The sequence below is a fragment of the Vanrija pseudolonga genome, chromosome 4, assembly GCF_020906515.1.
Source record: "Vanrija pseudolonga chromosome 4, complete sequence".
Taxonomy (NCBI): domain Eukaryota; kingdom Fungi; phylum Basidiomycota; class Tremellomycetes; order Trichosporonales; family Trichosporonaceae; genus Vanrija; species Vanrija pseudolonga.
The window spans coordinates 2,123,710-2,135,018 of NC_085852.1; the positions used below are offsets into that span (position 1 = coordinate 2,123,710).

Here is an 11,309-nt window from a genome sequence, read left to right on the forward strand (position 1 = left end):
TCCCTCGTGGCCCACACTGTCTAGAACAGTGGGCTCGCCTGGTAGATGGCAGGCTGCGGCTGCTCGTACCCTCCCCCGTTCCCATTCCCACTTCCACTGTTCCCGTTGCTGCCGGGGTACGCGGGCGCGGCCGGGTCGCTCACGTTCATGCCCTGGAGCGCGCCGACGTCGTACCCGTCCCCGAGGCCCCACCACACGGTCGGCTCGTAGAACGTCTGCAGGCGCGCCCAGAGCTCGGTCGCGCTCAGCTCCTTGGCAGCGCTGTTGGCCATCTGCATCGGCGTGCCCGGGTCCAGCTCCACGGTCGGGAGTGGGTTGAGCGAGTATGCCGGGCCCGAGATGATGTGCGGCTCGTTGTTCGGCCCAAGCTGCTGAGGCGGCGCCGTCGGCTGCTGCGACACGTGCGGCATGAACCCTGGCTGCTGCTGGTTGAGGTTGTGCACCACGTTGCCGAGCTGCAGGTCGAGCGTCGGAATCGACGTCGTCAGGCCTCCATTGTACGCAGTGTACTGGAAGTTGGGGTCGGGGACGAGCATCGGGTGGCCCATGGCACCGGGGTGCAGCTGCTGGCCTGTGTTGCCCTTCCACTCGTCGGGAGTGACGCGGTCGCCGGGGGTCGTGGCGCCCGAGCCGCCCGCGGCGTTGGGGTGTGGCGGCGGGGCCATCTGGCCCGGCTGCGCGTTGCCGTTCATATGCGGCGGCTGGAGGTGGTGAGGTGGCGCTTGCTGCTGCTGCTGGTGGTGCTGCTGTTGTTGCTGCTGGTGGTGCTGTTGCTGAATTTGCTGTTGCTGCTGCTGCTGCTGGGGGGGCTGAAGCGACGCGGCTTGGTCGAGGGGCGAGAACACCGCAGCGACCGACTCGGTCATGTGCGTCGCGCCCTGAGGACCGTGCTCATCGACAGACCCACCAAGCAGAGCGTAGAGCATGTCGGCACCTTCGGCGTTGATGCTCGGGGTGGTGTTCTGGCCCACGAGTTGCGGGTACCGAGCAGCAAGCATCTGCTGCAGCACTGGGATGAGGGCGTGCACGCCACGGGCACGGTTCGAGCCACACTCGTCGATCATCTGGCACACCTCGTTGAGCTCCATGAACGCCTGGCCAATGAGCGTGGGCTCAAGCTGCGGGCCAAGGAAGATGGCCACAGCCGTGATGGACACGGCGGCCGAGAACACTTGCACCCAGGTACTCCAGGTGCGGCCCGACAGACGGGGCTGGTTGCGCACGAGGTACTTGGCCGACAGGACAATGCAGCGACACGTCTCAAAAGTCGTCATGGACACCTTGCGGTCCCAGTCGTCGACCTTGTAGTCCGGGTCGGAGCGGACACGCCCGATCAGGAGGCGGAGGGCGGGGCGGAAGAGGAAGACTGGAGAGTTAGCTACAGACCTACCCCATGCTAGCTGTACTCACGAGAACTCTTGTACATGGCCATGCTGGTCGTAGTACGCGCATGGCCCATGGGCTCAAAGGTCGACAGGTCGGCGGGCGGGTCGGGGAGCTTGTGGCCGACCATGGCAGGGCAGTGGACATCAGGGATGTTGTTGACGTCAAACCTGATCATCTCCTCCTCGACGGCGCGGATGACATCGGGCGAGGCGGGGTTCGAGTCGGGACGAAGACCAATATCGATGACGGCGTAGGTGATGCGGCGCATGTACTCGTACTTTGTAAAGTTGAGGTGCGGCGTCATGCTCGCGTACCGGGTCTCGATGTTCTCCAGCGGGATGGCAGTCCTCTGGCCGTGGTTCATCGACAGGAGACAGTCGAGCTGGAACGACTCGTGGAAGATACGACGGCGGAAGTCGGCCTCGTCCTCGGGCACTCCGGGGTGGGGCTCCTTGTGCAGGCCGAGCTGCTGGACAGCAGTGGTCATCTGCCTCAAGAAGTAAAAGTTGGAGGCCCTCGCTCCACGCCATCCAAAGCCGACAAACAGCGCCATGAGACCGAGCGCTTGGACGCCCGCCACACTCGCGGCCCAGCCGAAGCGCGTGTCGAAACACTGCTGCGCGGCGTCCCAGTACAGCCCAACCTTGGGGTCCTCCTGCTCCGTGCTGAGATCGAAGAATGTGTCGAGGGTGAGCACCATGAGCACGCATGCGAGCTTGTGTGGGCTGAGCGGGTTTGCGGCAGTGGGGTGGTACGAGGCGGGCTCGTAGACATTATCAAACTCTTCGCGGTGCAGGATGCTCTGATACCAGGAGGAATAGATCCAGAAACGGGCTGAGCGCTTGCGCAGCTCCTCGCGAGGCGGAAGCACCGCGAGGATCTTACGCAGCCGCATGGCGATGGCCTGGCGGTCATCGACCATGTCGGGTGTCGGAGCACGGGCGAGGATCTGCGCCGGCGGTGCATTATCGCTCACCCACTCGTTCTCGCGGCGGGCAACGACCTCGTCAGAGAGTAGCAAGCTCTCGACGGCCATGCGATGCGACGACTGCGTACGAGGTGTGCCGACGGTGAAGGACGTCTGCGAGGAACTGCGGCGCGCTGCATCGGGCCGTCCCTGATGTTCACCGTCGACGGCGCCACGCTCGTACCCTGGTGGAGGGTCGACCGAGGCGAACCCTCCATCCAGGTACTGAGGTGCGAGCAAGGGGTGGTGGGTGGTAGACACCTGCTTGTTTGTCTGGAACAAGGCGGCCTCGAGTTGTGCAATCTATCCAGTGTGTCAGCAAGGCAAGGAGGCCATGTCCGTGTTCTCCGCTGTCCGTCCACCCGAAAAAGAGGCACGGAGACGGCGCCGCACCGAGGAGCTGCAGGCACAGCAAGTGGTACTCACCCTGTCATGTAGTTGTTCTGTTGATGCGAGGACCAAACGTTTGCCTTGCATGCAAGAGAGGTCTCCGTCTGGGCAAACGAGCGCGCAACCTCTGCGGCGACCTGAAACCTTAATTCAGCTAAACGATCGGAAAGACGACGTGAAACGCGGGTCGCGATGGGGCAAGTCGACCCTGGTTGCGCCGCGCGGAAGAGATACGTTCACGTTCACGACGGAGACGAGACCCAACCACCACTCACAATTTGAACAGGGGAATACACGGTCACACTTTGCTTTGAGACGGCGACACTCCTGACAGCTCTTGCGCGTGTCCTTGCCGCCGCCTGTAGAGCCCTGCTTTTCCTCCTTCTTGGCCTTTTTGGCAGAGGATGGCTGGGCAGACGACGAGCTGGCGGCAGAACCGTTGGGCGGAGAGGTTTCGCTCTCGCGGCGCTTGTTGTTGATGAGACCGAGGCCGGCGAGCGCCAGGCCAGCTTCGACTTCCTCGGCGTCGCTGGCGCGGCGCTGAGTGTCCATGCTGCCTGTACGGGTGTCGAGGCTCCCTGCGCCGCCACCTCCGCCACCGTAAACAGTAGATGCGGCGGAAAGGCGGCGGGCGTACGAGTCTGGCTCTGCAACGAGGCCACCCCTGCTAGAAGGGTATGCAAAAGTGTTGCTGTTATTTGAGCTCGTCGTCGGCGGGAGCGTCGGGAGTGGGGTGTTTACAGATTGGACACTGGACGAGCCAAACGAGTCTGCACGGGACGAAGGCGAGTTCCAAGTGAGGTCTTGCGACTTGCGCGAGTCTGCAGCAGGCGAGGGCATGATCTGGCTCATGTTTGGGGGGCGGGCATCGTAATGTGCTGGGGCACGTTGCAAACCGCCGCTGATAGAGCCTGCAGCGTTCTCGTCATACGACTTGCGGGAGGCTGCCATGCTGCCCAGAGGCCTGTGAAAGGGTGGGATAGAGGGCAGGTGCCGATCCGTTGGACTGAGAGAGCCAGGGTTGGTCGACGGCGGCGAAGTGACGCTGAGCCGGAGGGATGAGGGGCCACCACCGCCTGGGCTTGGCTGGGCACTAGAGTTTGCCGACGTCAATGGGGCCGCCGAGGGAGGGGCTGATGACGACGGGGGCGCCGAGTATGGGGTAGCGACAGTGGACTGGTCGTGGGGGTTGTACGTGAACGGCTGGGTGAAGCGAACCGGTTGGTGCTGGTGGGGGTCGTTCGGCGCCGCTGAGTAAGAGGGTGAAGAGTTGCTCGTCGGGCCCGACTGAGATCCAGACACAAACGTCTAATGAATTAAGAGAGGCGGCAGGGGAGCGCGATCCAGGTGTCCAGGTGTCCAGGTGACGGCCGAGAGAGATCGACAAGAGGATCGACAGGGCGATGACGGTGGAGCGGGCGGGCCGGTCGACAGGCAGGCAGGTGGGAGGGGGACGTGATCCAGTCGAGGCAGTGCCGGCGGGAGATGGTCGATGGGGGCGAGGCGAGAGCAAGAGGGCGAGACAGGTCGAGAATAGCAGTGAGGAGCGAGTAGCACGGGTCGTCAGCGGCGCGCGGCGATGACGGGGACACAGGATGGGTGTGCTTGACGCGAGCAAAGGACAATGGGCAAGACCAACGACGTGGGGGGAGGGAGGGAGGGAGGGTGTGGGGACGCTAGGCCAAGGCCAAGCTGCCGATGGAGTGAGGAGCAGCAGCAGCCGCCATGCATCCAGCCCCCTGTGCATCCTCTTGCTTGCTTGCTCTCACTCCCTCTCGTCGTCCCCGTCGATGCACATCCCCTCCTCCCTAGACTCCGACTTTGTCGCTGTTTGTGCAAGGGTTGGGCTCTCCGGACAATCCGGAGGACGTGGGCTTTTTTTCCTTGTCGCCGCCGCCGTCCTCGAGACCACACACCCAACCACCTAGCCAGCCCCACACTATATCTTTCCCTGTGGGGGGCAAGGCAAGCGACTGTCTGTCTAGTGCACTGCCCAAAGCCAAGGCAAAGCCGGCGAGCAAGAGATCGATCGACATGACGACGTTTAAAGCTCGGCCCGGCAAGACGAAAGGGAGGACGAGCACAGCGCGACACACATTGTTACTCACTCCTTGTTGAGCTCCTCCGAGATTTGCGCTGTTTGAAGCGTACGGCCTGGGCGGCCCGGCCGACTCCCTGCGCATGATGGGCGGGTGCGGTACGTCGATAGATAGGGTGTGTGGTGTGCTTGCAGTCGGTCGTGTTTACAGTGTTCGCTTGCTTTGCTCGACACGACGACACAAGAGTAGGTTGTCGACGTTGAGACAGCTTGCAGCATACAGCTGTAGCCTGCCTGCCTGCCTGGCTGGCTGCCTGGCTGGTAGTAAGCGGCTACGTTCTACCCAGTGCAAGGTCGTCGCATCGTAACCCTCGTACCCCACAGTGGCGGTGGCTCTCGGGGCTCGGCAATACGTGCGCCTGGCTTTGCCAGCCAGGAGGCCAGGAGTCCTTGCTTAGCAAGGCTTCAAGGCGCCGCTGACTACAGAGGGGAGGCTGGCTCGCTCGCTCGCTGGCGCCATGCAGCCCAGCTGGATCGTGCGTGGGCACGCACGCACGCACGCAGCCATAGAGGCAGGTGTGTCAGGCTCTTACTCTGCCTCTGCCCCTGTTTTGCCCCGGGTACCCCCTTTGCTCCTGGCTCCTGGCCTCGTCCTCGTCGTGTTTTTCCGGCCCTCGCTCTCCCTGTCCTAAGCGCGAATGCAGGCCACGCTACCCCCTCTAGACGAGCTTATTCTTCCCCCCAAACTCTATGCATGGCTTGCATGCCTTGCATGCCGCAGCCCCGGCGGAGTTAGGGCCTCGCCTCTGGGCAACCTCTCTGGGCCACTCTCTGCCCTCGTTCCCGTGCCGGAAGAAAGCCGCCCACCCTACAACGTAGGGTATCATGCCGGCAGTGGGCTGGCCGGGGCTGCAAAGTAGTGCTGCCTGTCCCCCGCCCGTGGCAGGCTTGCACCCCCACCCACAACCAACCCGCTATATGTAATCCAGTGGGAACATGCAGTGCCTATTTATCCCGGGTGCTGCTGCTGCTGTATGCTTGTGGCAGCGACACGACCCAGAGCAGAGGTAGACTCACAGGGTGGGTTTCAGGTTGTTGCTGTTGCTGCTGTTGCTGCTGTTGCTGCTGTTGCTGCTGTTGCTGCTGTTGCTGCTGTTGCCGCTGTTGCCGTCGCCTGCAGACTGCCCATCGACGATGACGCGAGGATCATCCATCCCGAACAGTGTCCGAGGGGCGACAGAACAGAACAGGCCGCTGGAGGAGCGTATGCTTCGTCGCGGCGCCCAGCAGGCCAATAGCCAGAAGACAGAAGAAGGCAGCAAGCACCGAGCCGAGCTTAAGAACCAAGCTCTCCCCTTTATTTGTCGCCAGGTCGACCAGAGCCAGAGCCAGAGTCTACAGCGACGCTCCCACCCACCTGACACGCTCGCTCTTAAGAATAGCCCAGCGCGCGCAGCGCAATAAGCTCAGCAGCTGGACAACTCGGCTCCCCTCCTCCCCTCCACGCGCCCCGTGAAACGCGGCTGTCGCCGCCGAAAGCGAAAGGGGGAGGGGACGAGGCACGCCACGGTGCCACGATGACCTGACTGACACTAACACGACCACACCACCCCACCCACTCTTCATCGCTCGCCGCGGCCCACGCACACATATGTACAGATCCGTCATCCGCTTTGCGTCAGCTCCGGTCCAGCCTAGACCGGCCAGGTCCGACGGCCACGAGATGCCTCCGACGCCGGCGTGCCTCTTTCTCTCGCTTCGTGCTGCCGCTGCCCGTTACTTGCGGACCGGGAACGGCGGCGTCGCACGCCGCCGAGGCGTGGTGGCGTGGGTTGCTTGTTTGCGTGTGGCTCTATGCAGCCAGCAGAGATCGGCCACATCTCAGATTGGCCGTCATGGCCGTGTCCAACAGACTCTGGCTCGGTCTGGCACGGGGCATTTCTTGTACGACGACGCGAGTTGGTTGCCGCATGCCGCCGCACGCCGCGGCACGCCGCCCGCCCCCGACGTCATGGAAAGACGTAGTACTCGTGACATGACATCGACAAAATCTACATATGCACCACAACACCACACCTGCACGCCTACTAAAGAATCGCGTTGACGAGGTTGGACGCAATCGACGCTCCGAAGCCAAAGCCTGCGCCTTGGACAGCGGCGTTGCCGAGCTGTGTGCGCGTCAGCGTCAGTCGCCTGGTCTGGCCGACGGCGACGGCACCGCATCGTGCTTGCGCGGCCGGCGGAGCGCCCCGCCGGCTCACTCCACCTCACCACTCACCTTGCCTCCGATCCCGCTACCCTTCTTGGGCTCCTCGGCCTGCTGGACCACGACCGTCTGCGGCTGCTGGGGCGGCGGCTGGCCGTACTGCACGTTCGCTGGGGGCTGGTAGTAGGGCTGCTGCTGGCCGGGCCCGGGGGGCTGGTAGCCCGGCGCGGGGGGCTGGTAGCCTGTCATTGCGCCTGGTCCGGGCGCAGGAGGGGGCAGGTTACGCTGGGCGGTGGTTGCTGGCGCGCTGTTTGTGGTGTCAGTGATGTGTATACGCATGCACGGGGCCGTGCGTGCAGCCGCCCCGCCCCGCCCCGCCCACCGCCCACTCACATCTTCTCGATATAGTTGCTGGGGAACAGGCCGACCTTGTCCCGCGGGCCCTTCTCGCCCGAGGGAACAACACGACCGCGGTACCAGTTTGCGTTGACCTCCTCGTCGATGATGATCTCGTCGCCGGCGCGGAAGGCGAGGTCGTCGTGCTCCGTGCCGGCGTAGTCCCAGATTGCGCGGCCGCGGGCTTTAGTGTCGTCGGGGTTGAACGGCGGCGGGGCGGCAACGGGCGCAGCAGCTGGGGGAGGCGACACGGCGGCGATGGGCGGCGTGTTGTTGTTGTTGAGGTTGAGGTTGGCGAGCGGCGATGCCAGGCTAGCAGCCGCAGGGCTCGCAGGCGACGTCGTCGTCGTCGCCGCTGCTGCGAGCTGCGGGAACGTAGCGTACGGGTTGGGCAGCTTTGACCTGATAACTTGTGCGTCGGCGGCCGTCACGAGGCCGAGGTTCTCGAGCAGCGCGACGCTGCTCAGCGTCTGCGCGACGAGGTGCGACGCGAGGGCCTGCGCGGGCTGCTGCTGCGCTGCCATGAGGGCTAGGGCTAGGGCGAGTTTGGTGCTGGTCTGTGTAGGCGACGGCGGGGGGGACGGCGGCGGGGAGCACGCTGTAGACGTTGATGGGTACGACGAGGGTGACGGTGATGGAGGAGAGTCGAGTTGTTGTAGATGTTGCAATGATGGGAAATGTTGTTGTGAAGGACGAGGCTGTGTCGCTGGAAACGTCGACTGGATCGTCTGGCGGGTGGCGGCGAAATGACGAGTCGCCACGTGCCGAGCAAACGTCGCCTGGTGGCCGAACCGGCGGCCGCGGTTGGGCGGTGCCACAAGGCCATCCACGATGGTGGACACTTACCTCGCGATACGTTGGCGTCGTGGGAGCCTTGCGGTCGGGCGGGTGGTGCGTGACCTTGACTGGCATTGCGCTTGAGGCTGGGCTGGCTGGGCGGGCTGGGTGGGCTGGCAAGGTGTAGGCAGGCAACAACAACACGACACGACAAGGACAAGACGCCAACCCCGCACCCTCGCCACCCGCCCGCCCATATATCCCCTCGCGACCTGCCCATGGGGCCATCGACAGCAGCATGCACGGCTCGTCTGCTCCACAGTGCATTTGTACTCGCCTCCCGATATCTGTAACGAGCGCGCGAGGTCCCCGAATGTGTAACTGGCGACAGGCCGATTAAAGCCAGAAGCAACAGGCAACGAAACGCAACACCGGCAACACCATGATGCCGTGGCCTAAGCGCAGCGCAGCGCTCCTCGTCTGACACACACGTACCCGGTGACGCTCGTGACGCCCCCCTACGCTCGGCAAACATACGCGGCGCGAGCGGCGAGCGTTTCGAGGTCTTGAGCTCTTGCTTTGGGGCCCGGTGCAGCGAGATGCAGTCTCTGCGCGAAGTGGAAGTGACCTGGCCTTCTGCGACACGGCCGAAGCCTTCCCTACCCCTGCAGAGGAACCATGAACGAGCTGCGCACACCCCGACGCACTGCGCACACCCCAGACCCGCCGCGCACCCCCCAACAGATCCACGCTTCTCAGCAGCAGCATGACACTTGCATCAGATCCTCTACGACGACTCGAGCCTCGGGTAGCAGCAGCACCCTCGGCCGTTTTCCCCGCTCCTTCCGCTTAACTTAGAACACGGTGATGGTGCTCTCGCGGGCGGGACCGGTACCAATGTACTGAATCTTGACGCCAAGGAAGTCCTCGATGAACTTGACGTAGTCCTTGCAGTTCTGGGGGAGGTCCTCAAACTTGCCAATGTTGGTAATGTCAGTCTTCCAGCCGGGGAGGGTCTTGTAGACGACCTCGACCTGGGCGAGGCGGTCGAGGTCGGCGGGGAAGCCGTCAATCTCGACGCCGTCGACCTTGTAGGCGGTGGCAATCTTGATCTCCTCAAAGCCGTCAAGAACATCGAGCTTGGTGAGGTTGATCGACGTGTAGCCGTTGATCAGGGTCGAGTACTTGCACACGACCAGGTCGAGCCAGCCACAGCGGCGGCGGCGGCCAGTGACGGTGCCGTACTCGGCGCCAACCTCCTGGAGGGTGGTGCCGACGTCGTTGAGCTGCTCGGTGGGGAAGGGGCCACCGCCGACACGGGTAGTGTAGGCCTTGACCACACCCACGGCGCGCTTGATGGCGAACGGCGGGATGCCGAGGCCGGTGCACACGCCGCCAATGGTGGTCGACGACGACGTCACGAAGGGGTACGTGCCGTAGTCAATGTCGAGCATGAGGGCGTTGGCGCCCTCGACGAGGATGCGCTTGCCGGCAGCAATCTTGTTGTGCAGCCAGGTGGGGCCGTCGACAATGTGGGGGCGGAGGCGCTCGGCAAACGCCTGCAGCATCTCAATCTCGCCCTCGGTGTCAAACTCAAAGTGGCCGTAACGCTTGAAACGGCCCTCGACGAGCTTGCGGAACTTGGCGGGGAACGAGGGGTCGTAGAGGTGGTGCACGCGGAGGCCGGAGCGCGACGCCTTGGACGAGTACGCGGGTCCGATGCCCTTCTTGGTGGTGCCGATCGACGACCCGCCGAGCTCAATCTCCTTGAGGCCGTCCACGATCTGGTGGAAGCCGAGGACGAGGTGGGCGCGGTCCGAGACGAAGAGGCGGTCGGCGACCTTGAGCCCTAAGAACATTAGCGTCTGCGAGCGCAGCGAGCAGGCGCGGGGCACCTGGCGGCAGCCGTCTCTAGCAAGCAATGACGGCGACAACAGCATAAGGCGACAACGCCCACGCCAGTACTCCCGGGCCACCACGCAAATCACCCGGCTCAACTGAGCACGGACAACCACGACAGACGCCAAGAGCCACCCAATCTCCCGCCAACTCCGCTACGACTTCGGGATTCCCCGCGGCCAACACAATCACTCACCCTTGCGCTCGAGCGTGTCGAGCTCGTTGAAGAGGGACGGGACGTGGACCACGACGCCCGAGCCGATGAACGCCTGGACGGTGGGGTTGATCAGGCCTGGGGCATCAGCACACCGAGCGGAGCGAGGTGGGCTGGGCTGGGTGGGGCGGGGCGGGGTGGGGTGGGGCAGACGCCGAAGGCTCGTGCCCCGCGACGAGGTGACCTCTTCCCCCTACATCCCCCGCCCCGCCTGCCCGCCTCCGGCGGCCAGGCTGGCTCTACTCACCCGACGGCAGCAGGTTGAAAGCATAGGAAACCTTCTCGCCCTTGTCGTTCTTGACGACAATGGTGTGGCCGGCATTGTTGCCGCCTGCGCAGCGGGCGCAGACGTCGGCCTCGGCAGCGAGGATGTCGACGAGCTTGCCCTTGCCCTCGTCTCCCCACTGGGATCCGAGGCTGGGAGTGTTAGCACGAGTGCACGAGTGCACGAGCGAAGCGAGTGCGCGAGGGCTGCTGGCGGGGCTGGCTGGCTGGCGGAGCTTGCAAGCTTGCCTGCGCACCACTGGCACCTGGCCCCAACGCAGCAGCCATCAACCTGCCCATCGGTCCGATACATACACAACGGTGACTCCTTGCGGAGCTGCGGAGTCATGTCAGCAAGTCTCATCTGGCTGCAGGGGCACGCCGCGACGCACTGGGAGACATGGTGTCGTCCGTTTGTGTTGGACGATGGGAGCGAAAAGCCAAGATTTGGCGGAGGGCGTGGATCGGGCTTTGACTGTGCCAGTGTGCCAGTGTCCCACCACTGCAGCCACCACTGCCTGCACCGACTCCACAGCGACGATATCCCGACTCGACCGGCCCACAACCCCCGCCCGCCCAGCCCTGCCCAGCCTGCCTGCATACGCACGCAGCAATACCAAATCCCCGTCTCTGACCTATTAGCACCCTTGCAGCAGGTCACCAATCAAAACGAGGCCTTGCGAGCTCCGGCGCGCTGGGCGGAGGTCCGCGAAAAAATCGTGATTGGGGAGAGAGCACGTGTGAGGCGGCTAGGCGGGCGACATGAAGTAAC

The 11,309-nt window shown here is 64.0% G+C and overlaps 3 protein-coding genes across 3 annotated transcripts; all 3 read right to left on the minus strand.

The window, feature by feature from the left end:
- Window positions 1-20: 20 nt before the first annotated feature.
- LOC62_04G006074 (uncharacterized protein) lies at window positions 21-5,019 on the minus strand (the record flags this gene model as incomplete). The annotated part of the gene is made up of 6 exons (XM_062772640.1): window positions 4,852-5,019; window positions 3,019-4,051; window positions 2,780-2,847; window positions 2,363-2,656; window positions 1,411-2,335; window positions 21-1,366 (listed from the first exon to the last, which is right to left on the minus strand). Exons 1-6 carry the CDS (start codon window positions 4,924-4,926, stop codon window positions 21-23), a joined length of 3,741 nt encoding a protein of 1,246 aa, XP_062628624.1. The 5' UTR covers window positions 4,927-5,019.
- A 1,777-nt stretch (window positions 5,020-6,796) lies between these two features.
- On the minus strand, window positions 6,797-8,056 carry Pacsin2 (Protein kinase C and casein kinase substrate in neurons 2 protein). Its single transcript, XM_062772641.1, has 3 exons — window positions 7,381-8,056; window positions 7,060-7,294; window positions 6,797-6,949 (listed from the first exon to the last, which is right to left on the minus strand). The coding sequence occupies exons 1-3, from the start codon at window positions 7,905-7,907 to the stop codon at window positions 6,869-6,871; spliced, it is 843 nt and encodes a 280-aa protein (XP_062628625.1). The 5' UTR covers window positions 7,908-8,056; the 3' UTR covers window positions 6,797-6,868.
- An 863-nt stretch (window positions 8,057-8,919) lies between these two features.
- Window positions 8,920-11,085, minus strand: CNC04750 (Adenylosuccinate synthetase). Its single transcript, XM_062772642.1, has 5 exons — window positions 10,930-11,085; window positions 10,853-10,874; window positions 10,521-10,690; window positions 10,256-10,351; window positions 8,920-10,009 (listed from the first exon to the last, which is right to left on the minus strand). Exons 1-5 carry the CDS (start codon window positions 10,937-10,939, stop codon window positions 9,015-9,017), a joined length of 1,293 nt encoding a protein of 430 aa, XP_062628626.1. The 5' UTR covers window positions 10,940-11,085; the 3' UTR covers window positions 8,920-9,014.
- Window positions 11,086-11,309: the final 224 nt, after the last annotated feature.